General features: G+C 43.4%; 1 protein-coding gene across 1 annotated transcript in view; it reads right to left on the bottom strand.

Moving 5' to 3' along the window:
• Positions 1-872: 872 nt before the first annotated feature.
• DHRS9 (dehydrogenase/reductase 9) overlaps positions 873-18731 on the bottom strand; it is a 27150-nt gene continuing 9291 nt past the window's right edge. Inside the window, exons 2-5 of the mRNA XM_075318855.1 lie at positions 10175-10511; positions 4419-4677; positions 3410-3573; positions 873-1162 (exon numbers count right to left, since the gene is read on the bottom strand). Coding sequence (XP_075174970.1) covers positions 945-1162; positions 3410-3573; positions 4419-4677; positions 10175-10484 — 951 coding nt within the window. The 5' untranslated portion in view covers positions 10485-10511 and the 3' untranslated portion in view covers positions 873-944. The remainder of the gene's footprint in view (positions 1163-3409; positions 3574-4418; positions 4678-10174; positions 10512-18731) is intronic.

The following is an 18731-nucleotide window of genomic DNA, read 5'->3' as shown; positions in this document are numbered from 1 at the left end:
AAAAGGCACACCTGTGCAATAATCATGCTGTCTAATCAGCATCCTGATATGCTACACCTGTGAGATGGATGGATTATCTCAGCAAAGGAAAAATGCTCACTAAGGCCTGTTTACACGTCAGTGAAAAACACAGACATTTTTCACTGACATGTTAAAAACACATATGTGCCTCCATGTACCGTGATTCACGATACACATGGGTTATCCATGTGCTATCCGTGATCCGCCATCCGTGATAGCACATGGAGATAAACTCACCTGCCACTGCTCCTGCTGTCCCTGGTGCTGAACTCTTCAGCTCTGCTGTGTTTCCGGACGCCGCTGATCCCCGCTGTAGCTACTTCCGGGTTGGTTGTGCAGTGCATTACTGCATATTCATGAGATAATTAGCCAGCTTGGAAGCAGCAGAAAGCAGTGGTCGGAGACAGCATCGCTTGAGAAGGTGAGTATATAAAGCTTTTTATTTTCAATGTACATGTTTTTCTGGTACGTGTTTCGCGGATCACACCATAGTGTGTTCCATGGGACATCGGTGATGCCAGAAAAAAACAGACATGTTTCCGTGTACACCGCACGGAGACACGGTCAGTCAAAAATCATTGATGTGTGCGCAGACCCATTGATTTTAATGGGTCTGCCTATGTCCATGATTCTGGTACGTATAAAAACTGTCACATACGTACCAGATTCATTGATGGGTGAAAGAGGCCTAACAAAGATTTAGACAAATTTGAGAGAAAAAGGCCTTTTGTGTACATAGAAAAAGTCTTAGATCTTTGAGTTCAGCTCATGAAAAATGGAATGAAAACTAAAAGTGTTGCATTTACATTTTTGTTCAGTGTATATGCTATGAAGAAGACAAAAAGAAAAAATAATTTTATGTTGTTTATTTTAATATAGTTATAATTATTCGTATTTTCCTAATTTATACAATATCTCCTTGTTTACTCCGTTGTAGGTATTTTAACCTTATTTTTCAGTATAAAATAGTCTTGTATGAATGTTGGCATAAAAGATAGTGGAATCCAGAGGAAAGTAGCGTCAGTGCCAACACTGTATCTTGTCCTGGGGTGTAGACTGGTCAGAGCGTGATCCATGCACCATACAACCAAAGACAGGTCACTGTTTCGGATATAGTTTAATTTTTGTTTCATTGCTGCATCTGAAAAACAGACCAAAGAATATATAGATATAAAAAAAGTAAAATTGAAATATTTACCTTCCCAATGCAAATCTTTTAGCAGTGGTGGATAAATAAAGAGGACTTAGAATTGCATAATTGGTCTATTTCAGACTAAAGGGGGCTTTACACGCTACGATATCGTTAAGGTTTTATCGTCGGGGTAACGTTGTTAGTGATGCACATCCGGTGTCATTAATGATATCGCAGCGTGTGACACTTACCAGCGACCTTAAGCGACCTCAAAAATGGTGAAAATCGTTCACCATGGAGAGGTCGTCCCAAAACCAAAAATCGGTAATGGTTGATTATCGATGTGGTTCGTCGCTCCTGCGGCAGTCCACATCGCTGTGTGTGACACCACAGGAGCGAGGAACATCTCCTTACCTGCTGCCAGCCGCAATGCGGAAGGAAGAAGGTGGGCGGGATGTTACGTCCCACTCATCTCCGCCCCTCCGCTTTGATTGGCCGGCCACTTAGTGACGTCGTGGTGACGTCGCTGTGATGCCGAACGTCCCTTCCCCTTGAGGGAGGGATTGTTCGGCAGTCACAGTGACGACGACGACCAGGTAAGTGCGTGTGACGCTGCCGTAGTGATAATGTTCGCTGCGGCAGCGATCACACGAAATCGCATGCACGACGGGGCGGGTGCTCTTGCGTACGATATCGCTAGCAATTGCTAGCGATATCGTAGCGTGTAAAGACCGCTTAAGTACTTGAAGGAGGTTTCAGATGGGAAAAGATGCCTTGGAGACAAAGCAGCCGTGTACCCAATGATAATATTTCACATCAAGTAGCATTTAGTGTTGAGTGAGTAGTTAACTATTCGTATTTGCTATGCTGTTAGCGAGTACTGTCCGCTACCGTACTATTCGCTACTCGCACAAAATGTAGGCAAATGCCTACCCTATTGATATTTTGTATTTCAGCTTTTGATCACGGATATACATAGCATATAAAATAAGCAAAGAAGAAATAGGTGACAAATGTACTTGTTCCTAGATTTTAATGTTTTCTTTATTTTTAAAGGTAGTATAGCATTAAAGGCAACCTTTTAGGAGAACTTGGGACCCCAAATAGTCATCAACAAGTAATCTAATAACTGAGCTATGAGAGTACTAGCAATTTTCACAAATCTGATAGAAAATAATGGAGAGATTCATGCTTCTCCATTCCTGACAGTTCACGTTTACCCCTGTTCTCAAGATAGATATACTTTGATACTTCGGTTTTCGTCGATAATCCGTCAAAAAACAATTGTTGAAATCCAAAACCTATGAAAACCGAGGCAATTATTGCCATAGGAATCAATGTAGATCCAATTAGTTAATTTTAGATACTCCAAAATACATACCAAAAAGACATTTTTTAGAGATTGAAGATAGTGTTTAATACTAAAAACAATAAGACATTAATATAAAATGAATATAAGAGACTAATGTAAAGATTAAATACATTTTATCTTACATGTGTTACTTACATTTTGAAACTAGGTGAGCCACTATACTCTACCATGGAGGAGGCTCTATTCCCCAACCTGGAGGAGGCTCTATTCCCCACCTGGAGGAGGCTCTATCCCCCACCCTGGATGAGCCACTATCCCTCACCCTGGATGAGCTTCCATCCCCCACTCTGGATGGACCTCTATACCCCACCCTGGACTGGCCTTTATCCCCCACCCTGGATGGACCTCTATGCCCCAACCTGGATAGGCCTCTATGCCCCACCCTAGATAGGCCTCTATCCCCATCCTCATTTTTACCACTTATTTTGGCAATGCCAACATGTACTTGGTCATTTCAATAAAGCTAGTTTGAATTTGAATTTGAAGTGATGCATGTGGTGATATACACACAATGCCACACAGAACAGGAGAATGCATGTGTCGCCTTTGATGTTGCAAAATTATCAGTTTGGTCATGTGGGCATGCCGATGAAAACTAACTAAATCCAAGGCGACCAATGAAAACTGAGTAAAATTATCAGTCGAAAAAAATCAACGAAAACCGAAACCAACGATAACCGACGTCAACAAAAACCGAGGTATTACTGTACTGTTTAAACAATCATCTATCTGACATTTATGGAATATTCTATTAATATGCCATAAGTGTTCCACATAGAACAACCCTCTTAATGGTTATTTGGGGTCCATTTCAAATTTCCCAAAAAAAAGTTTTTATAAAGAAAATATCAAAAACTGCCTAGAAAAATAATATAACAAATTACCTATTTGTACATAGTTTTCTCCATATTCGTCTTGAATGGTCTTTGGAAGTTGCCTCCAGAGAGCTATTCGTTGTTCTAACACACGTTTTGGATCAGATAATGGAGTTTTAAAAAGTCCAGGCTCAATACAAGAAACTTTAACTCCAAAAGCTTTCATATCTCGCCTTAAAGAAAATAACATTCAGGTTAAAGTTTGAGGAAAAAAGTGAAATAAAGTTTTCCAAGATCAACATTTTCACATTTTATCTCTGAATTGCTCATAAAGTGATATTTCATAACATTTTAGTATCTTATTAGCCAGAGTGGAATATGACTATAATCAATGGCTTCCACCCTGAAGGACTCAGCGTTAGAGATGAACGGACCCGTTGAAGTTCGGTTTGGCGGGGTCAGCCAAACTTTAAGTAAACTCCGGTTTGGGACCCAAACTTTACCTGAACTCCAATGGAAGTCACTAATTGGGCAGTTCGGGTCTCCATTCACATGCCGTCAGCCATAAACAGATCACTTCTGGGGGTAGGTGGGTGAGTTTTTTTTTTTTTTGGGGGGGTGCACACTACATCCAACCACGCTTTTGTTACACCCAGTGCGAGCTGTTCAAACACGGCAAACGGCTCGCACTGGGCTGAGCTCCGAGTGTATCCGAGCACAGCAATGCTCACATGAGTGAAGTTCGTAGGTAAAGCACCCGAACTCTGAACTCAAACTCTTTTCCATGGCAGTTCGAACACCAAACAGAGAACCCTCAGGTTCGCTCATCTTTACTCTTCATCTATCCAAACAAAATGATCATATATAGTATGCTTGGTCAAGGAAAGAGTATATATGAACGTGGAAATACAAGATGATCTTAGTTGAAGCAGAATTTGCCTGATCTTTGGACATCTTCCATGAAACAACAATCGAGAGACCCAAATATGCAGTATATGAGAGTGGCAGGCGATAAAAGTGGATTTAGACATCTTTTGTGTACATAAATTTACAGAATGATGATGGGAATTCAGCTTACCTTAAACTATCATTAAATCCTTCAACTCCAAATTTAGATGAAAAATATCCTCCTCCACTTGCTGCGACTCTCCCACCAACACTAGACACATTGACAATCCTCCCTTTAGCCTTTTTGATTAAGGGTAACACAGATAACGTGACGTGTATCAATCCTAATAAATTAACTTCAATTGGTGCTCTTATATCATCAATTGTCAGCCAATCAATTGGAGCCAGAGTTCCCATTATGCCCGCATTGTTAATGAGCCCCCAAAGACCTAAAAAAAATAAAATTAAAATGAATATTAATAGGACTGAAGAAAAAATCAAGTTGTCGAGAAATTCAATAAAAATTTTCAGTAATTTCCAATTTAGCGCAATTACCATCATCATACTGGGCGACATAACATTTTATCTGATCCCATGGAAACAATACATGGATTGGCAGCGTTAATTAAAGAGTTATTGGTAACAATTCTTTCTAATTGAAGTATATTCTCTAGAAAAGGAGTTAAAACGTAACCCTTAATAAATAATAATACTAAAATAGAACTTAGCACACTTTTGTAGGTTCTATTTTAGTATTATTATTATTATAATTATTATTATTATTATTATTGGTTAAGTTTTAACCCCTTGTCTAAGTGAATGCAGCATTAATTAAAGTCAGTTTTTTGTTTATATACATTGTTTAATATACATTGGCTGTGATTGATAATTTGTATTTTTTTTTCCATTTCTTACTTTCTGCACTGGCAAATTTAGTGTCCAATTCATCAAATAAATTATGTTTGAAGAATTTGATGTAAATTCTAATGTGCCTTTTTTGCTCTATTGTTTTATTTGAGCCTTTTTTTTACTAAAATGTCATACGACCCAAATAACATTTTCTTCAACGCTGCAAAAAGATAAAACAATGGGCATTCACGACAGTACTGGAGTACAATTACGCAAAATGTATTAAATAATGAATTACGGTAGCTAAAACTTCTTGATAATGAAAAACAATATACAAGAAAAAAATGGCGTAAAAATCCCACAGTTGTGATGCTTATATATTTAAAAGGGTTTTCCCAAAATTGAAAGTTATAACCTGTGCATAAGATAGGTATTACGGAGCCCTAAGCAGAACCATGGGCGGAGTGACCCATGACTCAGCTTTGGATGGCAAACTATAGGTTAAAAAAGCGGAGCAAGCTTCTCAGTGTTTGGGGTCAGAAGTTTAAGGGGAGGTAATTTAGATGGGAGTGGTTTAGAGTTTATAGGGCAATATATAAGGTGAGTGAAAAGGGAGTGGCCTGCAATTGGCACGTAGGCAAAACTACTAAAGGTCCCGCCCTCCCTCCCTGATGAATGGGGGGTTACATAGGTTAATAAAAAAAAAAATGACGAGTCATTTCGGTGTGGTGGAGGAGTGGGGAGTTCTTGGAGTTGGTAGCAAAAATTGTGGTTGGAGGGGTGGTACATCTGGTGGCTGTAACGTCCCATTTTGGATCAGATTTTGGTTAAATTGCCTCACGGATTTGGGGCTCTTCAGGGTGGGGTCCCTGGGAGTCAGTCATGTTGGTAATGTTTTCCAGCAATAGTGGTGCCCCCGAACCTATGGTCGCGGCTGGGGGCAATGCTGGATGGTTTTCTGATATTAATGGTTTCCACCGGGTTTTGGAGCTCCAAGAACCTCCTCACCTTTCATGTTAATTTATTGTGTGTTTGTTATAATAAAGGCCGATTTGGCCATATTTAATCCAAAATGGTTGTCTGTTGTTTATGGGAGGGAATCTGGGGAATGGATGGGGGTGGACATCTAGGATGTGGATGGAGGTCCAAGGTGAAACCTCTACAATACTGCAGTTAAGGGGATATCTTATTGATTGCTTTGTGTTCAGAGTATAGATGGATCACTGGCAGACACAGACAGAAAAGGGTCCCTGTGTAAGAACAATATATGGGCCCTTTGCAGATTAAAAGCTCATCAAAAGCACAATTCACCTACTTTAGAGGTGGTAATGGGCCCCCTTAACTCTTAGACCCCTGTGTGACTGCACAGGCTGCAACAATGATATATCTGCCCCTGAGGTGGATGATGTTGCTATTCCACTCCATTCACTGTGTATGGGACTGCTAAAACTAGCCACATGCCTTAGATAGGTGATTACTTTTAATCTTGAGAAATCCCCATTTAAAGCCCCCTTCGCATCTACATGTTTTGGGTATATATGGCATCCATTTTTTTTACACGTACCAATTACAACCTATGGTGATCTTCACATGTCCGTATTTTCACATGGACCATATGTCCGTATTAGCCACAAAGAAACATACAAGGCCTTTTTTTTGTCAGCAGGATGAAAAGGGCCAATACAAATGTATGGGTCCAAGAAAAATACGTATAGTACATTGATAGAGAACACTGATGACATTGGTACTGGTTTTTCACATGCGTGTTTTATATGGAAGCGTGAAGGAGGCCTAACACATAGATTGGATGGCAAACCTTCACTAAAGAACAGGATAATCTACCGTATGTACTGGTTTATTGGCTCAGAATATAAACAAGAATGTTCTCATTTAATGATAGGCGTCAAATATCTTAAAAATGGAAAGGATTTAAAACACTAGGCCTCATTTTTCAACACTGTTTAAGAAAGACTGTCTTTGTTGCCCATAGCGACCAATCAAAGCACAGCTTTCATTTTTAAAATGACTCTAGTAAAATGAAAGCTGCTCTGTGATTGGTTGCTAAGGGTAGCAAAGTGATGTGTTCTATAGACTGTAATTAATCCTAAAGATACGATCACGCAGATTTGTTTTAAAGGCTTTTAAAGGGAATTTTGCTTTATAACCTACATCAAAATTGCTTCAGATATTCCTTGAATAAACTTCCTAATGATTGTTGTGGTAAATGTGAAAGAATATCAATCGGATGTGTACCCTAAGAGTGTATCAAGCTGCTTTTGATATGGAATTTGGAGAAAAATGCACTTTAAAATCCCTGACAAAAAAATCTGTGCACAAATACTGTAAACGCCCTGGATTTCATAGGTCTATTTCTTAATTGTGTAGAAAGGAAGGCTGTGAGTTATAGTCCCTCAGTGGTGATAAAAAGCAGCAATAAAAGAAGACACCATTTTGATTTTCTCTGTAGGACACTACCCGCTCTATGGCACTTCCCAGGCCCATAAGAGAAAAATCTCACTTTCTAAGTTTACATTCAAACTTTCGACACATCATAGTAACATTGATTGTTCTGTGCTGCGGAGCTGAAATCCTACTGATTACTGAAGTAGCGGAAGTGGCAAAACTCCACATCTGAGGCATGTGCCTCTTATGTTCTGATAAGCTTTGCTTGGCTCTCTTTGGAGAATAAGCAGAATGGTGTATAGGCTCATAAAAATATTAACAAATTTGGCTCCTATTCTGAGTGGCATTTACCTCCATGTGTGTACCAGAGAAGATACTCCAGTCAGTGACTGGAGTAGCATTTCTAGTACACAAAACACAGTCACTTTTGATGAATTTATCTGGCGAGTGTGACCATGCCCTGTCCCCTTCTGGCTCCTTCCCAGCTCTGCAGAGCTAATATAAATTGGTGTGAAAAAAGCAAAAGTCCCAACTCCCTGGTTTGCAAAAATGTAGTGACTTTTCAAAGCTACTCTAGTGCTCCCTCCATTAAGACATGTAAATAATAACAGTCTTAGGCCCCGATTGATCACAGAAATTATACCAGAATTCACTTTGAAAAGTTACATCATTTTTGCGCAATGTGGAGCTGGGGCAGGAGGAAAACGGAATTAGATCGTGACACCACAGCTTGTCTAATTTATGATGAGCTGTGTAGTACTTTAGACCAGAAATCTTACTCCAGTCACTAACTAGAATAAGAATTGTATAAGGCACATCTGAAAAGTGACATGTGCCTTACCACAAATCTTACTCCATTCAGAGGCAAGTTATAAAATTCTTGCTCAACGTGGTGTCATACGCCTTACCCAAAATCTTACTCCAGTCAGTGACAAGCTACAAAATTTTGGGGGTAGGACGAGGGCGGAGATTGATTTTTAGCATAAAATACGCCTTTTAATGAATGAATCAGCTGTGTCTAAGGCTTGCGTTGTGCGGCATCCGTCACATTGCGTTGTTTGACGGATGTAATGGATGCATTGCATATAGTGGAAAAACTGATGCGACGGATACTGCAAAACAACGGAATCCATTGTAGCTTTTTTTTCAACAATTACTCAACTGAGCATGCGCAGTTGTGTAAAAACGGATCTGTCACAGAAATCCGTCAAGTGACTGAAGGAAAAAAACGCAAGTGTGAAACTAGCCTAACTCCGTTACGCTCCCTCATCAAGACTGGTTTGAACAACACCGGTCTTGATGAATTGGGGCCTCAATGAATTGGGACCTTTAAGTCTGTAAGCCGCTTACCTCATGCCTTTAGACCCGCAACACACATCCGTTTAATTTGTACGTGTGCGGTACGTATTTGCACGTACCGGAGACACGTAGACACGGAGACCCATGTTATTCAATGGTAGATGGCACACACACGTAAAATCACACGGAACGTGTGTCCGTGTGATAAGTACGTGTGTGCGCTTTTCTACACGGACAACATGTCAGTTTTTGGCCGGCATCACGCAGGCACGGACCCGCTAAAGTCTATGGGTCCGTGCCTGCACGGACCGCACACGGAGTATGTCCGTGTTCAGCACGTTTCGTGCGTGTGCGTTTTTACACTAGCGATCTTATTTATTTATTTTTTTTAAATTAAATTCAGTATACTTACCTTTTTTTCTGCTGTTCTCAGTCATACTTACATTGGCGCTCGGTTTTTTTCTTCCCCCGGCTCATACCGCTCCCCGATCACCTGCGCGGCGAGGAACAGCTGTGCAGAGAATACGCGGCAACAATTACTTTGAAAATGTCAGCTCCACGCAGCTAATGAAGGCTTTTTTTAATTATTTATTTTACTGCACAGTATAGACACGCCCACCGGCTGCTGTGATTGGGTGCAGTGAGACAGCTGTCACTCAGCGTGGGGGGCGTGTCTGACTGCAACCAATCATAGGCGCCGGTGGGTGGGGAAAGCAGGGAATACGAGATTGATTAATGAGCGGCCGGCATTTTCAAAGTAATTGTTGCCGCGTATTCTCTGCACAGCTGTTCCTCGCCGCGCTGGTGATCGGGGAGCGGTAAGTATGAGAGAGGACTGCTAACTTCAGTCACTCGGGGGATTAGCGGTCACTGGTGAATCCTTCACAGGTGACCGCTAATCAGTACGCGGCACACAGACAGAGCCGCGGCATGACAATGAAGTCGGGTGAAGTTCACCCGAGTTCATTCTCATCGCGCAACTCTGTCTGCTGTCAGCCGACATGTATCAACGACATTGTGCAACACACAAACGGACATTCCACACGGACATTCCACGCACACATACACGGGCATTTTACACACAAACACGGACATTTTACACGTACACATGGCTCGCATACGCCATCACACGAATGCCATACGTACCGGAGAAACGCCCCAAAAATACGGAACACGGACCCGAAAAACGGACCGTGTCATACGGACGTTTTTTTTGCGGAAGTGTGTTTTAGGCCTTAAAGAGAGTCAATGAGGGCTGTTCATAGCCAAAGGGACACAATGGTGACGTGCACTTCTGCCCCTCTCTTTCAGTGATCAATGGCTACTTTCCAGACCTAGACCCGAACTGATCAAAACTTATGACAAGTCCAACTCTGGATCTCTAGACAAACTTGCCTTTTTCTCCAACTTCATGTTTAACCCACTTAGAGACGCTCTTTACATTATCTTCACACGTCACATCCAATAATATGATCTTAACTCGTGATGTTTCTCGTTTTAAAGCCGCTGCTCCAGATTCAGTAAAGCAAGTTGCCAGAACTCTGAATCCTTTCTTGTCAAGTGTGCGGGCGGCAAAATTTCCGAATCCCGTGTCACATCCGGTGATCATGATGTATTTGTCTTCAATGCTGTTAATTTTTAGACCATCCCGTATCCTCCACCACAGATAAAGAAGAACGCCACAAGCCAGCACGTACAAAAACATCTTCTCACGTGTCTTATTTATGGTGTCCTATAATACAAGAAGGTTGGAGTGATTTAGAATTATATTACATTATACATTATAATGCTGAACATATGGGATGCAAAAACAACTATAATTTTAAACAGAGGGTTAGGCGAGCTCAGTGAATAAACTACTGCAGAGTTATTTATGACTATATAACCCCTTGAAGCTAAAGTATCATACAGGAGTACATTAGAATACTGCTTTTACTGTTTACTGTGACCTGTATACAAGATTTTCTTCTATTATATCCTCCTATATCCTCCTTCCTCTCCTCTTGCTTCCTAAAACTCGATGTGACCAAAACTGAACTAATCATCTTTCCCCATCTCACCTCTCTTCCCCATCTGATCTATCTATCACAATAAATAAGATCACGCTCTCCCCAATATGCAATGTTCGCTGCCTCGGAGTAACACTTGACTGCCTTGTCCTTAATACCATACATCCAATCTCTTACCACCTTCTGCCATCTCCAACTCAAAAATATTTCCAGAATCTGTCCTTCCATCAAATCACAACCTACGAAAATGCTAGTGCATGCCCTCATAATTTCCCGCCTCGATTATGTACCGTCCCGTGCTTAGCTGCAGCTGAGCCGCTCAAATCCGGGCTCGTTTGGTGGGTGGCTCGAGCGCCTCCGGACCCGGGGGTCACGTCGCTCTGCAAGGGGGTTGCTGGCGATCTTAATGGGGGGGTGGCTAGGTAGGTGTACGGCCGGAGCCGTGTTTGATTTCGTGACGCCACCCACAGGACGTGGTGAAAGTGTAGACACCACCGCTGCAGTTACGGGGGCACCCGGGGGAGATGGTCGTGCAGCAAGATGTTAACCCCTCCATGGGCAGGGATGGTGGCCCCAGGACCCGTTTCGGGAGAGTAGTGGCTGGGCGGTGCGCGGCCGGATGGCACTGTTGTACTCACGATTATTGACACACACAAGTCTCTGGTAAACAAAGTTGATGGTGGTTGGTGCCCGCAGCCGGCTGCGTCTGGTCCCCCACCCGGGTTGGGGGGTCTTGGCCTTTCTCCTGCACCGTGCTGTGTTTGTGTAGACTGCCTGTGCCTCAGCAACGGGAGTCCGCTCCCTGGCTATTTATGTGTCGGTGGAGGCCGTTTGCTCGCAGACGCTGGCCCATGGGATCTCTCTGCCTGTGCGGTGGCTTTCTATCCCCCTCGGTGGGCTGTAGTCTTCAGTCGGGACTTGGGATGGGAATGGACCTAAAGTCCAGACCTCAATCAGTAAATTCGACGTGGTCCAGTGGCTTCTGGGCCTCGTTCCGGGTCTGAGTTCCCCCCTAGTGCTTCGGTTTCCAGTCAGTTCCCCGATTCGGTACCGGCGGGCCACTACCCTGTCCCGGTCCCTTACGGTTCCACCTGGCCGTCTTCTCGGCTCCTGCAGGCTAAGGCCACCGCCTGCCTCCTAGCCAAGGTGTGCGGGCTACTACCCTCAGACCTGTCAGTTTCCGCTGCAGACCTGTCACCACAGGCCTGCTGCACTCTACTCCTCTCCTCTCAACTCCAACTGACCACAGTCAACTGTCAACTAGCAACTGCCACTGACAACTGACAACTCCCTTTTGTCTCCTGCCTCAGGCCCTCTGGACTCCTCCGTGGGCATGGCCAACCGCCTGGCTTCGCCCCCTGGTGTGACCATTAAGCTCTGAGGGAGGTGACTAGGTTTTAATGTGGTGGGCTGCTGTTACCTTTTTAGGGGACAGGTGTTGTGCGGGGCCTATCTGTGACTACCTGGCTAGTCCAGGGCGTCACAATTACTGCAACATCCTACTCTGTGGCCTTCCTGTAAATTCTCTCTCAGCCCTCCAGTGAATCCTTAACTTTGCCGCCCGACTAATCCACCTTACTCCTCCCTACTCCACTGCTTCTCCCCTCTGCAAATCCCTTTACTGGTTTGCAATTCCGCAGCATATCCAATTCAAACCACTAACACTGACCTACAAAGCCGTTCATAATCTGTCTCCTCCAAATATCTCTGAACTATTCTACCAATATACTCCAACACTTAATTTATGGTCCTTCCAAGATCTTCTCTCCTCCACACTTATCGGTTCCTCATCCAACCACCTCCATGACTTCTCCCGAGTATCTCCTGTCCTCTGGAATTTGTTGCCTCAACATGTCAGATTTACACTTGCAAGCTTCAAATGGAACTTGAAAACATGCTGTTCAAGCATGCCTACAGTCTCCAATGACCCCACCGCCTCACCAATGCCGGAGCTGCCGCCTCCCTACCACCACCCCCACTGAATCCTCCCACTATCTTATAGTATTTACCAGTCTGTTTTTTGTAATGTGTATGTATTTTGTACTTAACACCTTCTCATGTACATCACCATGTAATCAATCGTGCTCTATAAGTAAATATTAATAATAATAATAATAATAATAATAATAATCAGTGGCGTAACGACCATGGTCGCAGAAGTCGCCATTGAGACTGGGCCCGGCAAGTTAGGGGCTTGAACCTGCAAATCAGCAGCCGGCTCTGTGAGAGAGGAGCTGCACCGTTCTGTCGCAGACCATGCAGCTGCTATATGAACCGTGAGTCAGTGGGGCCTGGTGTCAGTGGCAGTGGCACCGTGCCCCCCTCACCAGTCATCACACACAGCAATGATGAAGCATCAAGCGGCCACGTTGCTCCATGCATCATCATTCTCCCCCTGCGCCTGCGCAGTGATGTCACTCCTGTGCGACTGCTATGCTGAGGCATGCAGAGCGCAGGACAGGAGGACAGCAGGTGCTGACCGGAGCAGCTGGGGAATGAGGAGAGAAGTGAGGATGAAGCAGCAGTGAAAAGAGGAGAGTTCAGTACTTGTTGTTATTTTTTTAATCAGTGAGTACACAGTGCCAAGAGGCCTGGGGGCTGCATTATACATGGAGGTTTGGGGGGTTGGCTGCATTATACATGGAGGGCTGGCTGCATTATACATGATGGCCTGGGGGGCTGACTGCATTATACATGGAGGCCTGGGGGGAAGCATTATACATGGAGGCCTGGGGGGCTGCATTATACATGGAGGCCTGGGGTGCTGCATTATACATGGAGGCCTGGGGGGCTGCATGGAGGTCTGGGGACTGAATTATACATGGAGGCCTGGGGTGCTGCATTATACATGGAGGCCTGGGGGGCTGCATTATACATGGAGGTCTATGGGGCTGCATTATACATGGAGGTCTATGGGGCTGCATTATACATGGAGGACTTTGGGGCTGCATAATACAATATGAAGGAGACCTTATACATGGACTATAAGGGTGCATTATACACGGAGGTCTATGGGGCTGCATTACACATGGATGTCTATGGGCTTACATTATACATGGAGGTCTATTGGGATGAATTATACAACATGAAGGACACCTTATATGGACTATAGGGGTGCATTATACATGGAGTATGGGTTACAGTATAATATATGGAGGACTATGGGAAATGCATTATTATACATGGAGGACTATAGGGGTGCATTTTAATATATGGAGGACTATGTGGTGCAGTATAATATATGAAGTACTGTGGAAAATGCATTATAATACATAGAGGACTATGGGGGTGAATTCTAATATATGAAGGGTTATGTGAGACCCTTTATACTATATGGAAGGCTATGTGGGGGCCATCATTGTATTTGGAGAACTATATACGAGGGGGGACAAAGATGAAAGCAGGGGATAGGAACATTTTGTGCTGAGGGAAAAAAGACTCTTTCCCTCAGCACCCAGCTTTCCCATGCTCTGCTATACATCTTCTCTCAGCACCCAGCTTTCCCATGCTCTGATATGGCAAAGCTGGGTGCTGAGGGAAAGATGTATAGCAGAATCCTGCTCAGTGCGTCGTTTGGACGCTCCGAAAAACGTTACATTGTCCGTTGCTTCTACCCTACGGTCATTCATTCCACGACTGATCCGTCACATGACGAATGCAACGCAAGGCCATCAGTTGCAATCCGTTGTTAATATAAGTCTATGGGAAAAAACGGAATCTCCTGCAAATTATTAGATTCAGTTTTTTCTCAAAGCCACGGATTGTGACTGAGGGAAAATGACGGAAATGTGAAAGTAGCCTAATCCTGCCTACGATGATAATATGTCTGCTGAAAAGTCTTCTAGAAAGAACAGGAAGAGTCCAAAATAGCCCCAGTTTGTAGTAGTGACCAGTTTGAAGTAAGATGTCTATTTGTTTAATACAGATTGTGAAAAACCTGATTAAAACAACAGATCATTTTCTGATAATAAATTCCCACTAAGCCACAATACAATCCTATGGTGCAGTATTATAAGTGATGTGACCCAGCTCCAAAAAGGGCTGTCGTTTTTGGTGGCCCTGATAATGTCTTGTCTAATCTAAAAAACATCTTCCTGTGTTTAGCTAAAAAGTAAGTTATGTAAAGAAAGAAGTACAACATCATGAAGCAATATTTTCTAAAAAATAAGAAGGAATTTCACTACAGTAAATGCGTTATACCACAGATTTCCCTTCAGTGATGAAAAGACATGTTACAAGAACAGCACAAATTGCATAATAAAATGTATAAAGCCTTAGGGGCCCTTTGCACACTACGACATCGCAAGCCGATTGTAGCGATGCCGAGCGCGATAGTCCCCGCCCCGTCGCAGCAGCGATATCTTGTGATAGCTGCCGTAACGAACATTATCGCTACAGCAGCTTCACATGTACTTACCTGCCCTGCGACATCGCTCTGACCGGCGGCCGGCCTCCTTCCTAAGGGGGTGGGTCGTGCGGCGTCACAGCGACGTCACACGGCAGGCGGCCAATAGAAGCAGAGGGGCGGAGATGAGCGGGACGAAAACATCCCGCCCACCTCCGTCCTTCCGCATAGCCGGCGTGAGCCGCGGGACGCAGGTAGGAGATGTTCCTCGCTCCTGCGGCTTCTCACACAGTGATGTGTGCTGCCGCAGGAACGAGGAACAACATTGTACCTGTCGCTGCCGCGACATTTTGAAAATGACCGACACTACACCGATGATACGATTTCGACGCTTTTGTGCTCGTTAATCGTATCAAAACCGATTTACACACTCTGATGTCGACAGCGATACCGGATGTGAGTCACTTTCGATTTGACCCCACCGACATCGCAGCTGCGATGTCATAGTGTGCAAAGTACCCCTTAGAGTTTGAACCCTGCAGTACTATGGGAACAATGATATAAATGATATCTCTACAATTCACATGATTTGGAATCTGTTGATTCTGAACTTCTAACCTTTGTTTCCAGCGCAGATCTCCAAAGCAATCTGAAACTAAGAAGAAGTAGAAGATTGTAAGAAATGACCAGGTATGAGACTGATGTGTCTCGGGTGATAGACAGTCCTGTGGTGTCCGGCTTTAGAGGGTCGCAGCATTTGTCTGCACAAACTGTTCCTAGACCTTCTATTATTCTTACTTGGTTTTCATCCTTTTCCTTTTAGGACCCTGGGGCGTTGTTCAGCCTATCAGTATTTCCTGGTCTATATATACCTTCACATCCTATTACTCAGTGCTGTTGATATTTGATACATCTTTATCAAGTCTTCAGTGCAAGCAGGCAGCTTGCATACATCAGGAAAATCTTGGTGGCTGTTGCAGCTTCTCTCCCTGAGACAACTAGATATTAATATGTTTGTGGTTTTCCCTTCTTTATTATGCCTGTGTGCCTTTTAGTGCCTAGTGTGTTGATGAAGAAGTCATCTCATCCACTCCCTACCTAGGGCCCAGATCAAGGTCAGCTTAGGGTTAGGTATCCGGCTCAGCACATATATGCAGAACCTATCTAGGGTGGTGAGGGAATATAAAGTCGGCGTCACACGCTACGATCTATCGTGCGATCGCACGAGCGATTGTACCCGCTCCTGTCATTTGTGCGTCACGGGCAATTAGTTGCCCGTGGTGCACAAAGTCGTTAACCCCCTGTCACACGCACTTACCTCTCGGATGACCTCGCTGTGGACGGCGAACATCCTCTTCTTGAAGGGGGAGGGGTAGGGACTTTCGGGGTCACAGCGTCGTCACACAGCGGCCGGCAATAGAAGTGGAGGGGCGGAGATGAGCGGGACGTAACACCCCGCCCACCTCCTTCCTTCCACATTGCCGGTGAGACGCAGGTAAGCTGTGTTCGTCTTTCCCGGGGTGTCACACGGAGCGACGTGTGCTGCCTCGGGAACGATGAACAATCGGAGCACAGAAGGAGGACCGACATTTTGAAAATTAGCGACGTGTTAACGAGCAACGATAAGGTGAGTATTTTTGCTCATTGACAGTCGCTCATAGCTGTCACACGCTACGATATGTCAAACGATGCCGGATGTGCGTCACAACTCTGTGACCCCACCGACATATCGCCTGATATATCATCTCGTGTGACGCCGGCTTAAGTCCCAGCGGTAGGCTTTGTCAGTGGTCTCCATCTTCCCCTTCCCTAGACACAGCGTTTCCCTTCCCTTTCCTTTTGCCGTTCTCTTAGTACTTCCCCATACCTGGCGTAACATTATAATTACAAGAAACCTGGTAGCGATACCGCAGGTTCTCTATACTTGCAGGCATTACTCAGTGCAGTTCAGTGGTCGCCCTCTTGCAGTATGAGAATTGCTTTTGGTCCACTATCAATCATTAGGGGAAGCAGTTTGCTTATTCACAAAGCTGTCAGTCCTACAGTTAGGTCTCCACTGCAGATAATAGGACAAATGTATTGGGACATGACTTTTAACCACTCAATGCAGATGTTCGGACTTTTACCATGCCGTCCAGGGGTATCTGGGGACCACCGGAGGAATTGACTCCAGGGGCCCACACAACAGATAAAACAGCTAAATGCACATATCTATATATCTATTAGCCGTTATCCCCGTTATAGTGGAGAACTGACTGTAAAACACAGACCGCTTCTGCACATCTCCTGTACGCTCACCAAAACTGGGATCTACGATTACAAAACTTTGCATTAAAGAAGTTCTTCGTAAAAAAAAGTTATTATCACCAATACACGGGATAATTCTTATATCATTAGACATGTCCGTCGTCTGCCCACACGTGACCTTCTACTAAAATTGATATTTGCATCAACAGCATATTTACTTTTTCCAAGTATCTGATGGAGGTGACCCTGGCTCTTCGTTACTGGAGGGATTCCGGAAACTCAGGACACTCACTCTCTTACCATACTTTCTAACAAGAGCAGGAAAAACGTCATCCAATCTGACAACACGTTTCACCAACATGGAGGCGGCATATATAGAAACTGCAAACACACACTCAGGATACAACTGACCGGATAACAGGAAGGCAAGAGAATCAAGAATCACAGCCACGATTAGGCTGCCCACATTCCACTCAATACATGTAATATAAAGACATAGGGATATCAAAGCATGAGATGAAAAGTGGCTAGAAGACCAAAGTATGAAGCAAGGAGATAGTGTGGGTTCTGAGATGCAGCAACCATCTCTCTGAAAAAATAGAAGATAGGTAAATAGATAGATAGATAAATAGATAGATTAATAGATAGATAAATAGATAGAGGGATAGATAGATAGATAGATAGAGGGATAGATAGATAGATAGATAATTAGATAGATAGATAAATAGATAGATTAATAGATAGATAAATAGATAGAGGGATAGATAGATAGATAGATAGATAGATAGATAGATAGATAGATAGATAGATAGATAGATAGATAGATAGATAGATGGATGGATGGATGGATGGATGGATGGATGGATGGATGGATAGATCGATAGATCGATAGATAGATAGATAGAGGGATAGATAGATAGATAGATAGATAGAGGGGTAGATGGATAGATAGATAGATAGATAGATAGATAGAGGGATAGATAGATAAATAGATAGAGATAGATAGATGGATGGATAGATAGATAGATAGAGGGATAGATAGAGAGGTAGATGGATAGATAGATAGATAGATAGATAGATAGAGGGATAGATAGATAGATAGATAGATAGATAGATAGATAGATAGATAGATGGATGGATAGATAGATAGAGGGATACATAGATAGATAGATAGATAGAGGGGTAGATGGATAGATAGATAGATAGATGGATAGATAGATGGATAGATAGAGGGATAGATAGATAGATATATAGATAGATAGATAGATAGATAGATAGATAGATAGATAGATGGATGGATGGATGGATGGATGGATGGATAGATAGATGGATAGATAGATAGATAGATAGA

The sequence above is a fragment of the Anomaloglossus baeobatrachus genome, chromosome 7, assembly GCF_048569485.1.
Source record: "Anomaloglossus baeobatrachus isolate aAnoBae1 chromosome 7, aAnoBae1.hap1, whole genome shotgun sequence".
Lineage (NCBI taxonomy): Eukaryota > Metazoa > Chordata > Amphibia > Anura > Aromobatidae > Anomaloglossus > Anomaloglossus baeobatrachus.
The sequence above is the reverse complement of the archived record's forward strand: the minus strand, read 5'-3'. Positions and strand labels throughout refer to the sequence as shown.